Here is a 15,820-nt window from a genome sequence, read left to right as displayed (position 1 = left end):
AGGGCAGGGTAGAAAAGTAGGACTTTGTGAGCCTTAAGAAGGAGTGGATGGGCTGGTGACATGGAGGGAGGATGAAATGGAGATGACACTAAAGGCAGGGAGACCAGCAAGGTGCTGTGGCCATAATCCAAACCAGAGACTGCAACTCAGATTAGGCTGTGAGGGGAAGATGGGAAGTGGGTACTTTTCAGAGATTTTTATTTTGGGCGAGATAAAATTGACAGGAATTGGGGTACTCAATAAATATTTATTGAGTTTCCTGGCTACTCTTTCTAAAGCAAGCTCTTTGATTACTTTTCTGTTTACCTCCTTCATAACACTTTTCAAAACCTGGAATTTCCTTGTCCGTATACTCGCCTATTATCTGTTTTCATCAAGTAGAATGTAAACTAAACGAGGGCTGCAACCTTGACCAATCTTATTCATCCAGGGCTTGGCACTTAGCAGAGGCTCTCAATAAATCTTTGAGGACCGAATGGCTTAATAATTGACTGACTAGTACAGTGTGAGGGCAGAGAGGTGAGAGGGACAAGGCCAGGGGAAGCCTGTGAAACTGGGACAAACACTCCAGAGGGTTAAGACCCCACCTCTCTGTCTCTGGCCTGGAAAGGGCTGGCATGAACTATGGGTCTAGCAGTCCAGTTGGCCCCAGAGCCACCTGCCCAATTGTCCAAAGCTAGATTTGAGAAAATCCAATTCCCATTCTTCACTTTCTGGCCTCTGACTGCTGATTTGAGACAGTGGATGTTTTAAGGGAAAGGGAATAGGGGACCCCATCAATACTGGAGACCTGCCCCTCAAAAATGTGGAAGAGAGGGGAGCCTGGGTGGCTCAGTCTGTTAGCGTGGGACTTCGGCTCAGGTCATGATCTTACAGTTCAGGAGTTTGAGCCCCACATCGGGCTCTCTTGTCAGAGCAGAGCCCCCTTCGGATCCTCTGTCGCCCCCTCTCTCTGCCCCTCCCCAGCTTGTGCGCGCGCGCCCTCTTTCTCTCTCAAAATTAAATAAACATAAAAAAAAAAAAAAAGAATGTGGAAGAGGGTTGTAGAAATTGCGGCCTGGCACATGGTAAATACCTTGAATGCTGGTCTCTGTTTGACCCCCAAAACTTGGCGTGGCAGTCTCCTACCCACCCCTCCCCGTCCCAAGTCAGGCTTAGGAGTGTGCAGTTCCTCCCAAGCCCTAAAGGGGGTAGCACCGGGCTGGACCTGAGAGCTCTGGCCGAGGGCAGGGGACCAGCAGAAGGACTCACGAACTTAAAGGGGAGTTTTGGTGACTTCCGCTGGCGAAAGCGAGCGCCGTCCCTGCCTCTCCCTCCCGCTAGGATTGCTTGTCCATCTAGTTGCCAGGCGGAGACTCCTGATACCCAGCCCGCTTCGGAATTCAGCATAAACCCCGAAAGATGGAGAAAGAAAGAGACCTCCATTAAAGGGACTCTCGGTCACCAGGGCGTGAGGCCCTGGTGTACGGAGAGTAGGCTGGTCACTACATACATGGAGCCTACCAGTAAAGTTGCGTCTTCAAGACTTAGGTAGGAGGCTGGGCCTGGACTTGTGTCGTGTGAGAGGAGGAGGAGCTTCTTGGTGACGTAAGGCCCGAGGAGGGGCGTGCCTTCTAGGTGACACGCCGCCTGGAAGGGGGCGGGCTCTTAATGACGAAACTCCGGGGAGGAGACAGGCGTTCATTGATAAAAACGCCGGGCTTCCTCGGGCGCGAGCACAGCGTAGCAAATCCAGGCAGTGCCACGCGTGGCCCGGGCTTGGCGGAACCGAAACAAGCCGGGCCCGCGCTGCGACGCACCGCCTGTATGGAGCCTGCCGCCGGCTTCCGATCCCCGCGCGCCTTCCCGCGTGCGGCCGCCCCGCCCGCGCCCCCTGCCGGGCCCGGGCCGCCTGGAAATGCCCTGCCGGGACCTGATCTGGAGATACTGGCCGGACCACCGGCGCCGGACTCGGGGCGCCTCATCACGGACCCGCGCAGCGGTCGCACCTACTTAAAAGGCCGCCTGTTGGGCAAGGTGAAGTGATGGAGTGGGGTGCTAGCGAGGCGGGGCGAGGGGGGTCTTGCCGACCTTCTTGAAGGCGGCTGCTGGGGCGGGAGCGCTTGTCCTCAGCGCGGGGACGCGGGGACGCTTGTCCTCGGCGCGGGGACGCTTGCCCTCGGTGCGGGGACGTCTGCGGGCCAGACTTGGCTGTACTGGAGCGCCCTGCCTGATGCCCCCTTCCCACAGGGGGGCTTTGCCCGCTGCTACGAGGCCACTGACACCGAGACCGGCAACGCCTACGCGGTCAAAGTCATCTCACAGAGCCGCATCACCAAGCCGCATCAACGCGAGAAGGTGGGCCCCAGGCCCAGCAGATCAGGGGTGGGGTGGGGACACTAGTGAAGGAGCCCCTGAAGGATGACCACCCCGCGCCCCCATTGCAGATCCTAAACGAGATTGAGCTGCATCGCGGCCTGCAGCACCGCCACATCGTGCGTTTCTCACACCACTTTGAGGATGCTGACAACATATACATTTTCCTGGAGCTTTGCAGCCGGAAGGTGAGCGATGACAGTGGGAGTGGGAGAAAGAAAGGGGGCCTTGAGACCCAAAGCTGGACCCCTGTCTCTTCCTTCAGCAAGTGCAGATGGAGGGAGGGTCAAAGAGGGCGGACCAGGGGCTGAAGCAGTGGCTCTCTGCAGTCCCTGGCCCACATCTGGAAGGCCCGGCACACCCTGTTGGAGCCAGAGGTGCGCTACTACCTGCGCCAGATCCTTTCCGGCCTCAAGTACTTGCACCAGCGGGGCATCCTGCATCGAGACCTCAAGCTGGGTGAGAATCCTGGGCCAGCGGGATCAGGGTCTGAGGAGGCAGAGGGAAAGGGGCCTGACACACCTCTTTGCCCTTGTTCAGGAAATTTTTTTATCACTGAGAACATGGAACTGAAGATGGGGGACTTTGGGCTGGCAACCCGGTTGGAACCCCCGGAACATAGGAAGAAGTGAGTGTCTGTGACACAGATGACGTGTGTGACAGTGAGTTTGTATGTGGGAGGCATGATGACTGACTGATCTGTGTGTGTGATAGATGTGTAGGGATGATGGTTGCTTGTGGTGGAGCGGGGAGGGGGGAGGTAGAGGTGGTAGCCATGACTGGTGGAAAGGCTGAGGGTCCGGTTGGTGTTTGAAGCCCTGAGACAGAAGGGGATGTAAGGATTCTTGGCTGATCCTGTGTTTGGCTGGGGAATGTGACATAAGCAATGTGTGTGTGAGACAGACTGAGTGTGGGAATAGCAAGACATGACATCCTGTGTAAGACCCTGCTGTGGCCTTGATGACGGTGTGAGTGACAACAGATAGCATGTGTGGCAGATGAGTGTTTTGGGGCAATGTGACAGCTGGTGTTGTGTGTGTGGCACAGACCATAGGAGGTGACAGCCTGTGTGGGTGTCTGACAGACGGGAGTGGGGGAAGGAGAGAAGGATGAGTGATGTGCCCTCTGCTGGCCTTGGAGGAGGGGGCTGGGTTGGGGGTCAGGGCCTCCCCCTGTCCTGCAGAGCAGCTGAGCAGCTGGGCCAGGCGGGTGGGCGGGGACTCAGCTGCCATCCCCAGTATCCATTGTCCCAGGACAAGCAGGAGTTCTCTGGCCTTTGGTGACAGGCAGCTGCTTTGTCTGGACTCACAGTGGGGGCAGGGATGTGGGAGGGGGAGCTAGCCTGGCTGGGTCTGAACCCTCTCCTCTCTTCCTATTCCTTTTCAGAACCATCTGTGGCACCCCCAACTATGTGGCTCCAGAAGTGCTGCAGAGACAGGGCCATGGCCCTGAGGCAGATGTGTGGTCCCTGGGCTGTGTCATGTGAGTCCTAGGGTCATCTACACACTGGTGGATGCTTATGTGTGGTGTACCTTCCACTTTACTGCTGACCCCTTATCTCTATTCTACAGGTACACACTGCTATGTGGGAGTCCCCCCTTTGAGACAGTTGACTTGAAGGAGACATATCGCTGCATCAAACAGGTTCATTACACACTGCCTGCCAGCCTCTCACTGCCTGCCCGGCAGCTCCTGGCTGCCATCCTTCGAGCCTCGCCCCAAGACCGCCCCTCGATTGACCAGATCATGCGCCATGACTTCTTTACCAAGGTCTGTGGCTCCCCAGACACCTAAGTCAAGTCTGCATATTCCTAGGGGACTCGATGGGGGGTGGGTGACAGGACTCCTAGGACCTCCCTTCTCTGCTCACATAACTTCCCTCCTCAGGGCTACACCCCCGACCGGCTCCCTGTCAGCAGCTGCGTGACAGTCCCAGACCTGATACCCCTTAACCCAGCTAGGATTCTGTTTGTCAAAGTTACCAAGAGCCTCTTTGGCAGGAAAAAGAAGAAGAGTGAGTCTGGGATGTCAGTGGTTTTGAGGGTACAGAGTGGCAGGGGGGCTTGTTACACATATTGTGGGAGCATTGAGTGGGAGTGCCCATGAAAACCAAGAGCATGTGTCCATTTGTATCATCCCTACAGGAAGCCTGTGGGTGGGCGGGATACTGAGGGCTATATCTTCCCCCACCCAGGTAAGCACCATCCTGAGGAGCGGGACGAGGTCTCCTGTTTGGTAAATGGCCTCACTCGGACGTCCATTGGCCATCAAGACGCCAGGCCTGAGGTGAGGTACTCACGTGGGTAGTGTTCCCTGACTCACTCTCACCCTAGCAGCTGCGGGAAGCCTGGGATAAAAGAAGCTAGTGAAGCATCTAGCCTCGTGGTGGCCTAATTGGCTGTGTCTCATTAGCCAGGCAGGGCTGACCTGGGGTGCCCTGGCTCTCAGGGCAAGGTTCAGCCATGGACTCTCAAGGATTTGGATTTTGAGGTCTATCTCACTCCCTTCTACCCAACCATCCAGGCTCCAGCAGCTTCTGGTCCAGCACCCCTCAGCTTAGTAGAGACAGCACATGAGGACAGCTCACCTCGTGGGACACTAGCGAGCAGTGGAGAGGGTGAGCAACCAGGAGGATGAGAAGTGCTAGAGGTTGCTGGGGCTGAGACCAGGGACCAGAGGGAAGGAGTGGTCAGAGAGACATGGCCTGTGTCCTGGGGAACTAATGCCTAATTCTGAGAGTGCCCTGTTTCCTTCAGGGTTTGAAGAAGGTCTGACTGTGGCCACAGTGGTGGAGTCAGCCCTCTGTGCTCTGAGAAACTGCCTGGCCTTCATGCCCCCAGGTAGGGTTGGGGTATCGGTGAATGGTGGTGGGAATTCTTTGGGCACAGTGTTGGGAACAGGTCCTCACTCCTTCCTCTTTTGTGACAGCTGAGCAGAACCCAGCTCCCCTTGCACAGCCAGAGACTCTGGTGTGGGTCAGCAAGTGGGTTGACTACTCCAATAAATTTGGCTTTGGGTATCAACTGTCCAGTCGCCGTGTGGCTGTGCTTTTCAACGATGGCACGCATATGGCCCTTTCAGCCAACAGGAAGTAAGTGCTGTTATGGAGTGCCTCAAATCCAGGCTATTGTGCCCAGCCGCTGTGTGCTCCTGCGCTTGGTGTCCTGGGGTTTCTCAGGGAAGGGCATCAGTGCGGGGCTCTCTCTGACCTCTTGTCTCCCCTCCTTCAGGACTGTGCACTACAACCCTACCAGCACAAAACACTTCTCTTTCTCTGTGGGTGCTGTGCCTCGGGCCCTGCAGCCTCAGCTCGGTGTCCTAAGATATTTTGCCTCCTACATGGAGCAGCATCTCATGAAGGTGTGTGGCCTGGAATGGGACACATTGAGGACTGACACATCCTGATTCCTTCCTATTCCCCTTGGCAGGAGTGGTTGGGGGGCTAAGAGCTAGAAGCTGAACCTCTAAGGGAAACATTAATGGGGAGGGGCCTGACTCGTATCAGACAAATAACTTTCTGCTCCCAGGGTGGTGATCTGCCCAGTGTGGAAGAGGTGGAGATGCCTGTCCCCCCACTCTTGCTGCAGTGGGTCAAGACTGATCAGGCCCTACTCATGCTGTTTAGTGATGGCACTGTCCAGGTAAGAACCCTTCCTGGAGTTGGGGGGAAGGTCTAGGAGGCCCACTGTGCTGGGAAAGAAACTGGGGCCTAGGCCCTGATCAGTACCACCCATTTGCACATAGGTGAACTTCTATGGAGACCACACCAAACTGATCTTCAGTGGCTGGGAGCCCCTGCTTGTGACTTTTGTGGCCCACAATCGCAGTGCTTGTACTTACCTCGCTTCCCACCTTCGGCAGCTGGGCTGCTCTCCGGACCTAAGGCAGCGGCTCCGCTATGCTCTGCGTCTGCTCCGGGACCGCTGCCCAGCCTAGGCCCTAAGCTGCAGAGCAGGCTGTGACCTAAAGCCTCAGGGCTGAGGCCTGTGCCTATAAGGCTCTGCCCCTTGCCTTTCTTGGCCTCCCTGTCCCTTTGGTGCCTCACTGGGGGTTCTGGGCCGAATCCCCCAGGGAATCCAGGACCAGCTTTACTGGGGTTGCAGTCTGCGATCGCAGCAGCCTCCCATCCCTTCTCCAAGAAAAGCCTGAGCCTTAGTCCCCAGCTAGGGGACATTATTTATGGACCACTTTTATTTATTGACAGACATTTATTTATTGGGATTGAGACCCAGGGAGGCCCTCCTCCTGGGATAATAAATAAACCGTTTTGCAGAACTTGAGTCCTCTTCACTCGTAGTAGAGCCCGTGGACCACGGCCACGGCGAAGAGCGAGGCATTGGTGAAGGCGGCGGAGGCCAGCCCGTCGCGTTCCGTGTCCCAGAGCGCACGGCTGACCACGTGCATACCCTGGCCGGCGCGTGGCCCCAGCACCACGCTGCACACCAGCTTGTGGCGCGGGGGGCTGATCTCGCGCAGGCGCACACGCACCAGCTCGCACAGCTCCTGAGTCAGAGGCCCGGCCTCTGCGCCCGAGTAGCAAGCATTGCACAGCCTCGTCTCCAGCGCTGCCTCCAGCGCGCGCTGTAAACGTGAGGCCTCCCAGTGCTCCCCTGGCGCCGGCTCTGTGCGGTAGGAGGGCGCCACCCGACGCAGGGGCACTAAGGGCAACCCGGAGAAGCTAACCCGTGAACCGAGAAGAGGAACTGGGCCCAGTGATGGTCGACGACCCCCAGGACCCGCGCCTGGTGCGGCCATCGAGTTGCGGCGTGAGAAGGACAAGGCTGGGCCCAGCACAGAACCACGGCGGGAGGCCGGGCCTGGACCTGCTTGTCGGGCCTCTTCAATACCAGGGAGGTGGCCTGAAGGCCTCACCGGTGATAGTTTCAGCCCGGGCTCTTTGGCAGTATCCTCTTCCTGGCATCCGGGGGGCACAGTCCTGCCAGCCATGGACCTGCTGGCTGGAAGACCCACACTTCGATGGGATGGCCTAATTGGCCATCTTTGCACCCCATCCAGTCTTTTACTCTGTAATAAGGGTTTTTACCCTGTAACCCCTTCTTACCTGTGTTTTTGGGACAGGTGAATCAAATTGTCCCCAGCTTCATGGATTCCTAGGTGCTTAGAGTCTTAAGAGCTGTTAGGGACATAAGCGATGCTGCTCAGACTATCATCTTGGGGTAGCCCCTGTCCCCCTGAGCTCCACTTTCCCCTGGGCACTATGGACGTTAACTAAGTGACCTCTAAATAAACTTCCTTTTCTCTCTTCCACCTGACTTTTCCACCAGAAGGGAGATGAATCTACCCTTTGCCTCAGCCTACCTAGACAGTGGTGCCTCAAACCCTTAACCAGAGGAAGACACAGACAGACCCAACTCCTTCAACCCCACAGATCCTGCTAGCCCTGTGGGTGATGAACATCTTCTACCCCTACCTGCTTGCGGGGTGGCTGACACGAAGATCTCCCTTACAACTGGATCAGGCTGGATAGAGGCAGATGACTCAGGAAGCTCCTTACACCCTTGCCATTTGGCCTCTGGCCCCCCCTCCAGAATCAGTTCTGGGATGAATGCCCTCTTCTCCCGAAACTCCCACAGGCACCTGAGTCACCTGCAGCCTTTGGCCTCCAAACTCGCTCCTAGCTCCACAGCCCTTCCTCACCCAGCTGGCCTGTCTGGCAGACGAAAGGTAATGGCCCCTTGTGTTGTGGAGTTGCCCTGGGTTACTGGGCAGGCACTCCTGTTTTTTGGTCTCCTCCTTCCAGTCCAGTCCTGGCTCTGGCTTAACTTGAAAGTGTTACTACACTGAGTGTGTGCTGAGTGTGGGGCGCCTGAGTCATGAGGGAAGAGGAGATAACAGGGGCCTAGAACCCCTGTACTGAGGGGGCAGATGTAGAGAGGGGCTCTGGTCAGAAAGGTGTTTCCCTACCCCAAGGCTCTTGAGCCGCTGTTCATTTCTCCCCTTCTGAACGCTGGCTCTGAAGCTGTGAGCAAATTGCAGAGGCCTGTTTTATGGGGAGATCTTGAGCCTGTAGGGGTAGCTCTTCAGGAATCAGGATCTTCTCCCACAGGAAGAAGAACGTCATGGCTCTATCCTCTCCCCATTAGCCTCAACAAGGACAAACATTTCCGCTCCCTGTACAGAGCTGGGGTGGGGTTTGGATGACTTCCTCAGCTCAGGGCTGTGTGCAGGGGGAGGGGAGGCCCATCCGCCCTGCTGGTGGGAGCCGATCTGACGCAACAGTGGTGCAACAGTGGTGACTAGACTTGGCAGTAAACCAGAGTCCAGCCTCCTGACCCCTTTTGACCCAAGGGCCCTGGAGCTTGTCCCCAGCTGGCCACACCTCTGGTGTGCCCTGGTGCCTAGAGTGCCAACCCCCTAACTGGTTGCATTTTAGGGATGCCAGAGGCCATGACGCTTCTGCTTCTGTCAGAGCTGACACCTCCTCACCTGACCTTCTCCTGGGAGGAACAGGACTGCCCACCCCCCACCCCTCCAGACAAGCCAGTCTGGGCCCTGAAAACTCCATGAGGGTGAGGAATTTCCCTGTTGAGGGGGGTTTCCCAGGCCTGGCTGACCTGATCCTGACCGTGTGTGCATGTGAGGAAAGGAGTAGGAGGGGCAGGGAGTTGGACCTCTGAATCTAAGACAGGCAGTGGCCTGGGTGCTAAGACCCTCTACTAAGCTTCTGGCCCCTCTCAGGGCTGAAGTTTTCCCTGGGCCTGTGGAAGATGGGCGGGGCCTCCCAAGCTGGGCTCTAGTTTCCGTGGAAACCCACAGGTTTCCCACCCACTGCTGCCTGGCAGGCTCCCAGCTGGGGCCTCATCTGCTGCCAGCCTCTCCTCCCCAGTCCAGTCTGCTCCGCCCTCAGCCTCTCTTGGCCCCTTCTCTGACTCCCCATCCCTAAGCCCAGCCTCTGGCCTGTTCCACTAGCCTCTGATGCCTTCTTAAGGAACCTGGGCCTCTCCTGCCCCATCCCTAAACTTTAGCTTCTCAGCAAACAGGCTTCCCACGCTCCTGCCCCTCCCTTTCAGGCCTTTCTAGCCTCCTTACCAGCTCCCAGGCCTAGGCAGGCCTACTGCTCCTTCCCACCAGCCACCTCCCACAGACCAACAGACAACAGGCCTCCTAGGCTATTCTGTCCTCTTACTCCCCTGCCCGCCCCACCATGGAGACCCCAGGACTGGTTGTGCACGGGAAGGCTGCGCCCTTTTCCACGGCACTCCGAAGTCTTCTCAACAATCCCCAGTACAGGTGAGGGGGCGGGCCCTGTCTGTGGGTTTTCCTTAGCTGGCTCTGCTGGGCCCCATGACTCTGAGGAAGCCTTGGGTACAAAGAGGTGGAGATACCCCTCCTCGCTGGTGAATTCAGTCTGGGGAAGTCAAGTGTGGAGAATGGTTACAGGTCACATCGCTCAGTGTCCATGATGTCCTGAGAGCCAGAAGGTGAAGGGGGTGGGGGGCGATGGAGGCTGGAGCCAGGAGAAGCTGGTGTGACTTCCGGCAAAGCCCTTCTTTTGTGGATCTTGGGTTCCTAGCAGAGAAGAGCCCTTTGTCCCCTGGATCTAGAGAGATCGGATGTAACTTGAGTCCCTCCCTGGGAGGCAGAGCAGCAGATGACCCTGTTCTGAGAACTGGGGATTCACAAGAGGAACAAAACTCAAGGGAATGAGCAAGAGTTTCCGACAGGAAGTAGTTCAAGGGTGCTGCCTAGGGCTCACTGCCCAGGATGCTAGTGGTGTCTGAAACTAGGGATAGAATACAGGCGGCAGGGCTGGTCAGGAGAACTAGAATGTAGCTTTCTGTCCCCACTGCATCTGCAAGGGTTCAGGACTCCCATGACCCTACTGCTTTGGAGATTGCAGTCTGGTCTGAGTAGTGGGAACCCCTGGCCTTGGACCTGGGACTAGGAAGCTCCAGAAGCTCAAGCTTCATTTCCTGCCTCTTACCCTGTATGCTGTTGGGAGGCCCAGAGGCTGGGGCCGGAAGTGGTTGTGAAGATGGAAAATGTGGTCTGGTCTCATGATGGTGCATTGCAGCCATGTCTGTCGGCAGCCAGTGCACTCTGCACCCCCGCTCCCCCACCCCCTCCTGCCTGGAGGAGGCTGAAAAAGGCTGAGTTTGCAGTCCATGGAGGAGGAGCCAAGAACAGTTTCCCTTACCTCAAGAGTCAGGCTGGGGAGAAGAGGGGTATGTAAGATCAATCTTGCATCAGCTTTGGTGCTCCCTCGGTGATCATAGCCTCTAAGACCTGAGGGTTTGAGATTACTATCCCATTTCATGGATGAGAACCCTGAAATTCAAAGGTATACAGTCACTTGCCTGAGGCACCATAGGATGCACTAGAATCCAGGCTTATGTGTGTACTCCAGACCATTGGGTGGAAGGACTAAGCCCTATCCCTTATATGTCAGATAAGGAAATGAAGGCTCAGAGTAGGCAAAGGCAAAGCCTAGAGTTGTACCCAAGACTCTGGCCTCTTCTTCTTTGGCTCTTTCCTCCCCTTCCCACAGTGATGTTTGCTTTGTGGTCGGTCAAGAACGGCAGGAGGTGTTTGCCCACCGGTGCTTGTTGGCCTGTAGATGCAACTTCTTCCAGCGACTTCTGGGTCCGAAGCTGGGCCCTGAGATGCCTAGCCCCGTAGTGCTCAGCACCGTGCCAGCGGAGGCCTTCCTGGCAGTGCTGGAGTTCCTGTACACCAACAGTGTCAGGCTGCACCGCCACTCTGTGAGCCTGTTGGGCAAGGGTGTGGATGAGAGGGAGGGGGAGGGGCAGGAGACACTCTCTATCACATCCCCAACCACCCACCTTACAGGTGCTGGAGGTGCTGACCACGGCTGTGGAATATGGGCTGGAGGAACTGCGAGAGGTGGGTTTATGTGGCAGGCTCCTGTCTCATTTCTCTTGCTTCTTACGGGCTCAGATCACATCCTGCCTCACACACACTCTGGCCTGGAGAGGAACGTGTTCCAACACAGAAGTATGGATATCTCTCTGTGTAAATAGGCATTATGTGTGCCTGTGTGCAAAAGGATATGTACATGCCCTGTGTGTGCTGTGGGGGCATATGGGCTATTTATGGCTGGTGCCATGGATGCCAGGATAAGTCAGCCTTGATCCTTGTTCTTCAAAGAGATAGACACATGAAACCTCTTAACCTAGGGGCATAAGAAGTGTGATAGATGAGACTCTACAGAAGGTCTCTCTAGTCTTGCCATAGGGGAGAAAAGAAGGGAAGAGTTCTTGGAAGAGGAAACATTTGTGTTGGACCAGGTAGAGCAGGTAAGAGTGGGAAAGGTGGCATTTTAGTCACAGAGACACAAAAAGAGTTAGTGAGCCAGTTAGTGTGGCTGGACTAAGTGTGAGAGGAGGACACAGATGAGATTGGAGATGGTATTGGGGGCTAAATCATGCAGGACCTTCAAATTTTTGGACTTTTTTTTTTTTTATTCAGAGGGCATGGAGATTCATTGGAGAGGTAAGGGAGTGAGGATTTGGGGATAGGAGGAGATGTGATTGGGAGAGATTGGAAGGGCTCCTCAGTCCAATGCGGATGAGAGGCAGTGGCAACCCAAGAGAGAGATACATGACTTTAAGAAAAGTGGAACTGGCATGACCCAGTGCTTTTCTGGATGTGAGGGTGAGAGGGGGAGGTCATGGGTGAAATTCCAGTTTCTGGTTCAAAAAAAAGGTCTTTGAGCCAGAAGTGACATAAGTCAAGGAAGATAAGTGTCTTCAGAGAAAGAGAGTGGATTTTATATATATATATTTTTTAATGTTTTTTATTTATTTTTGAGAGACAGAGAGAGAGACAGCACGAGCAGGGGAGGGTCAGAGAGAGAGGGAGACATAGAATCCGAAATAGGCTTCAGGCTCTGAGCTGTCAGCAGAGCCCGCTGTGGGGCTTGAACCCATGGACCGTGAGGTCATGACCTGAGCCAAAGCCAGATGCTTAACCGACTGAGCCTCCCAGAAGCCCCAGGAGAGTGGATTTCCGCATGGCTTTCATCTAGTCTGATTTGTGGGGAATGTGCTAGCAGGTAGACTGCTGGACCCAAGGTTGGCTGCTAGTGTCCAGTCCCTTCAGGCTTGCCAAGTCTCAGACCCTGGTGATTTCTTGCTTCTCTTGGTCCCGGAGGTCACCTTAGGTGTGGGGCTGCCTAGGAACCTGGGTGGCTCACTGCTTTGGGATGGGGTCTTAGAATGGATTAACCTTGGCACAACCAGCTTACATTTCTATTCCCAGCTGTGCCTGGAGTTTGTGGTGAAGGTGCTGGATGTGGAGCTGGTTTGTGAGGCCTTGCAGGTAAGTGTTGCTGGACAGGCTTGCAGTTAGTGTGGAGGACTGGACTACAATGGTCTCTCCAGCCTCCAACCTGACCGCCTTCATCCTGTTCCTAGGTTGCGGTAACCTTTGGCCTGGGACCGCTGCAGGAGCGTTGCATAGCTTTCATAGAGGCCCACAGCCAGGTATCGCTCCCCATCTTCATACTCTCACTCCCTCAGATCCCATTCTGCTCCTCCCTGACCCATTCGCCGACCCACAGGAGGCACTCCGGACCCGCGGCTTCCTGGAGCTGTCGGCGCCAGCGTTACTGTCCCTGCTGCGTAGCGACAAGCTCCGCGTGGACGAGGCTGAGCTCGTCCTGGCGGCCCGGAGCTGGGCGCGCGTGGGCGCGGTGAGCTGGGGGACTAAGGGGACCATGGGTGGGCGTGTGGAAGGAGGCTTGGGGCGCAGGAACCCGGCCAGAGTGCGGCGGGGCAGGTGCTCCTGCCCCTCCAGGCTTAGGGCTGGCGTTTGCAGGCCGTGCTGGAGCGGCCGGTGGCCGAGGTGGCGGCCCCGGTGGTGCGGGAGCTGAGACTGGCTTTGCTGGCCCCGGCGGAGCTGAGCGCCCTGGAAGAGCAGAACCAGCGGGAGCCGCTCATCCCGGTGCGGACGCGGGGAATCAAGCTCAGATCCGCTCATCAGCGTGGGAAGAAAACGCGGGGATGGGGGTGGGGAGTGGGGGGCTCAGCCCAGGGTCTGCCGGTGTGGGGGTATTGCAGGACTCGGCCTTGACCCGCCTTCCGCTGCAGGTGGAGCAGATCGTGGAGGCGTGGAAGTGCCACGCTCTGCGGAGAGGGGATGCGGCCCAGGGCGCCCCGTGCCGCCGCCGGAGGGGAACCCTGCCCCGGGAGCATCACTGCTTTCTGGACCTGCCCTTTAAGTGACCAAAAGCCGCGACTTGCAAGTAATTCTGGGTCTGTCCCAAGCTACAGCTCCCGACGTGCCTGGCGCTCAGAGCGGACTTCCGCCCCCAGCATGCCCTGCGAGCCGGGCGCTGGAAGGGCCACTGTCTCCCTGCTCTGCGCCCTGTGGGTGGGGCTATGGGGAGTGGGGTGGGGGAGTGGGAGTGGGCTTAGGCGGGAGCCCAAAAGCGATTTTCTTGACGCCTTACCCTGACTCTATCGTGGCCCCTCGGGCCCGCCGCGTTTACTTTTATAATCAATCCCTACGTTTTTTTCCAGCTCAGCTCCTTCTTTAATTCCAGACCTACCTCCTAGAGAGCGCTAAGTGCCCCACAGACACCTCAGACTCAATCCAACATTGAGCTACCTCCTCATCTTTCCCCTGTTCTGGTTCCTTCGTGTTTCTCATCTCTGTGTCTAAGCCAGAAACCCGCATCTCAGGCATGCCTTGTTTTTCTTCCTCACATCTGTCTCCCGTGGCTTCTGCCTTCTAAGGCACTGAAGGGTAGCAAAATGTGCCAACCGAAAATACGGAAAGATTCTTTGAGCTAAAGATTATTTTAAGCTGATTATTCTGAGAAACAGTAGAAGCTCTGGAAACAGAGTAGAATTTACCCTTTTGTAAGGGAAATTTATATTTAAAGAGGAAATCTCCATCTGCGAGGGTGTCTCCTCAGGAAAAGGATGTTCAACTCATAGGAGGATTTTAGTGGAGAAGGCGCCCACTGAAACCTGGTTAACAAGCCTTACCTTATGTACTGTGCCTTTTTTCCTAGTAGCCTCTAATAACTGTCCTCTCTACACTTTTCTTTCATCCTTAGCTGAATATGGTCTTTCAGCAGGTATTTTAGACCATCTCAGGGAGTTACTCATTTTCCCCTGGGTATCTCCCATGTACACATGAGGTATACATGTTAATAAACTTGTTTTTCTCTTGTTAATCTGTCTGTTATTACAAAAGTCACAGCTATGTCCTTAGAGAGTCGAGGGAAAATTATTTTTTATCCCCACGAGACCTCTCCAATTGGTTCAGTTCTCTTCACTTTAGTTCACCCAGTACTATCTGCGTTAAGAATTAATGCAACTGGCTCTTAACTAGCCTTCCTGCCTTCACTCCAGCACTGCCTCCACCCCTGCCGTGCCCCTCTTCCCGCCATTTCCCACACTGCAGCCAGACTTAAGATCCTCAGCCATACTATTCTTATTAAGCCTCTCAACATCCCCATCGCTCAGGACGAAATACACTCTCTTTCACTTTTAGGAGGCTCAGAATTACTAGTGGTTCCAAATATTAGCAACTCTTCTCTCAACTACTACCTTTACCTAAAGTCACTGGTTCTGAAGGCAGTAGTCCTCTGGCTGAACATTCACTCTCTTGGTTACTGAAGACTCCCCATACTACTGATGCAGTTTTGGAGTGATGGTGGGGTGTGGAGCCGATGGCCAGGAAAGAATAGTTGAGTGCAAAAGGGGGATTTTAAAGCATGGGGACAGGACCCAAGGGCAGGAAGAGCTGCCCCGGGATTGTGAGAAGTGACTGATTATATACTTGGGGGTTGGGGGTTGTAAAGGCCAGGGGAAGTTCCCAGAAGGACTTTCATAAGCTAAAGAAGACTCACAGAATCCTGGAGGCCTCACTCCTGTCAAGCTAAGGTTGGTTTTTTTTTTTTTCCCTCTGGCAAAGCAGTAACATTAAGACTGTAGGGAGTTCCTGGAGGAATGTTATAGTGGGCCTGCCTCAAGTATTTGTCAATGGGCTGCCAGTTATGAGCGAATTTAAATTTTTATCTACATTTCCCTCTGTCTTTGATTCCCACATCACTACATCTTTCATTCATTACACCTTTTTTCTTTCTGAGGAGCTGAATAACCCTAGGCAAAGATCTCTAGACCTGAAGTGGTGCCTTATTCATTTCTTGTTTCTCCAGTCTCTGGCACATAATCAGTGCTCTGCAAATGTTCAGTGATGATATTTCCTTATTTAAATGCTATTTTATTCCATCAGGAGTTTAAAAGAGCTTTGTATAACAAGGTATTATCAATCTAAAACAAGGGAGAGTTGATTAGTAGAAAATAAGGTTAAACTTCTGACTCAGGGATTTTTTACAAAAATATGTTGCACATGAATTAAAGAAAGTTATTTGACTGAAAATGTGGTTACTCATAGTACCACTTCATAACAGCATTGTTTAGATAATGAAAATTGAAAACAAGCTAAATGTCCTCTTTTAATCTAAAGA

The 15,820-nt window shown here is 54.8% G+C and overlaps 3 protein-coding genes across 11 annotated transcripts; 2 read left to right on the top strand and 1 right to left on the bottom strand.

Moving 5' to 3' along the window:
* Positions 1 to 1,699: 1,699 nt before the first annotated feature.
* Positions 1,700 to 6,630, top strand: PLK3 (polo like kinase 3). Of its 4 annotated transcripts, none has more exons than XM_029946533.1 (15): positions 1,700 to 2,016; positions 2,230 to 2,337; positions 2,427 to 2,543; positions 2,685 to 2,814; positions 2,896 to 2,983; positions 3,742 to 3,837; positions 3,927 to 4,125; positions 4,243 to 4,369; positions 4,550 to 4,641; positions 4,879 to 4,972; positions 5,112 to 5,195; positions 5,284 to 5,446; positions 5,586 to 5,715; positions 5,883 to 5,996; positions 6,080 to 6,161. In XM_029946533.1, exons 1-15 carry the CDS (start codon positions 1,807 to 1,809, stop codon positions 6,101 to 6,103), a joined length of 1,776 nt encoding a protein of 591 aa, XP_029802393.1. In that variant the 5' UTR covers positions 1,700 to 1,806; the 3' UTR covers positions 6,104 to 6,161. The 4 variants fall into 4 exon arrangements, with proteins under 4 accessions (XP_029802393.1, XP_029802391.1, XP_029802390.1 ...); XM_029946530.1 differs by having other exon boundaries at positions 1,701 to 2,016; positions 6,100 to 6,630; XM_029946531.1 differs by lacking the exon at positions 5,586 to 5,715 and having other exon boundaries at positions 6,080 to 6,630.
* TCTEX1D4 (Tctex1 domain containing 4) lies at positions 6,513 to 8,505 on the bottom strand. Of its 5 annotated transcripts, none has more exons than XM_029946539.1 (3): positions 8,281 to 8,502; positions 7,418 to 7,489; positions 6,517 to 7,313 (listed from the first exon to the last, which is right to left on the bottom strand). In XM_029946539.1, the coding sequence occupies exon 3, from the start codon at positions 7,300 to 7,302 to the stop codon at positions 6,643 to 6,645; it is 660 nt and encodes a 219-aa protein (XP_029802399.1). In that variant the 5' UTR covers positions 7,303 to 7,313; positions 7,418 to 7,489; positions 8,281 to 8,502; the 3' UTR covers positions 6,517 to 6,642. The 5 variants fall into 5 exon arrangements, with proteins under 5 accessions (XP_029802401.1, XP_029802399.1, XP_029802397.1 ...); XM_029946537.1 differs by lacking the exon at positions 8,281 to 8,502 and adding an exon at positions 7,787 to 8,131; XM_029946540.1 differs by lacking the exon at positions 8,281 to 8,502 and adding an exon at positions 7,954 to 8,131.
* Positions 6,737 to 14,521, top strand: BTBD19 (BTB domain containing 19). Of its 2 annotated transcripts, none has more exons than XM_029946535.1 (8): positions 6,737 to 9,606; positions 10,865 to 11,078; positions 11,167 to 11,220; positions 12,598 to 12,657; positions 12,753 to 12,821; positions 12,899 to 13,030; positions 13,156 to 13,281; positions 13,428 to 14,521. In XM_029946535.1, exons 1-8 carry the CDS (start codon positions 9,521 to 9,523, stop codon positions 13,560 to 13,562), a joined length of 876 nt encoding a protein of 291 aa, XP_029802395.1. In that variant the 5' UTR covers positions 6,737 to 9,520; the 3' UTR covers positions 13,563 to 14,521. The 2 variants fall into 2 exon arrangements, with proteins under 2 accessions (XP_029802395.1, XP_029802396.1); XM_029946536.1 differs by having other exon boundaries at positions 9,515 to 10,657.
* The last annotated feature ends 1,299 nt before the right edge of the window (positions 14,522 to 15,820 follow it).

Source organism: Suricata suricatta, chromosome 8, assembly GCF_006229205.1.
Source record: "Suricata suricatta isolate VVHF042 chromosome 8, meerkat_22Aug2017_6uvM2_HiC, whole genome shotgun sequence".
Lineage (NCBI taxonomy): Eukaryota > Metazoa > Chordata > Mammalia > Carnivora > Herpestidae > Suricata > Suricata suricatta.
The sequence above is the reverse complement of the archived record's forward strand: the minus strand, read 5'-3'. Positions and strand labels throughout refer to the sequence as shown.

What these genes read in the sequence shown, in the direction of transcription:
- PLK3 (XM_029946530.1), top strand. Translation starts at nt 1,807, where the DNA reads ATGGAGCCTGCCGCCGGCTTCCGATCCCCGCGCGCCTTCCCGCGTGCG. An exon ending in ATCAAGACGCCAGGCCTGAG is followed by an intron (nt 4,642 to 4,878) that starts GTGAGGTACTCA and finishes CCAACCATCCAG; the next exon opens with GCTCCAGCAGCTTCTGGTCC. An exon ending in ACTAGCGAGCAGTGGAGAGG is followed by an intron (nt 4,973 to 5,111) that starts GTGAGCAACCAG and finishes TGTTTCCTTCAG; the next exon opens with GGTTTGAAGAAGGTCTGACT.
- BTBD19 (XM_029946535.1), top strand. Translation starts at nt 9,521, where the DNA reads ATGGAGACCCCAGGACTGGTTGTGCACGGGAAGGCTGCGCCCTTTTCC. An exon ending in CTCAACAATCCCCAGTACAG is followed by an intron (nt 9,607 to 10,864) that starts GTGAGGGGGCGG and finishes CCCTTCCCACAG; the next exon opens with TGATGTTTGCTTTGTGGTCG. An exon ending in TCAGGCTGCACCGCCACTCT is followed by an intron (nt 11,079 to 11,166) that starts GTGAGCCTGTTG and finishes CCCACCTTACAG; the next exon opens with GTGCTGGAGGTGCTGACCAC.
- TCTEX1D4 (XM_029946541.1), bottom strand. Translation starts at nt 7,302, where the DNA reads ATGGCTGGCAGGACTGTGCCCCCCGGATGCCAGGAAGAGGATACTGCC.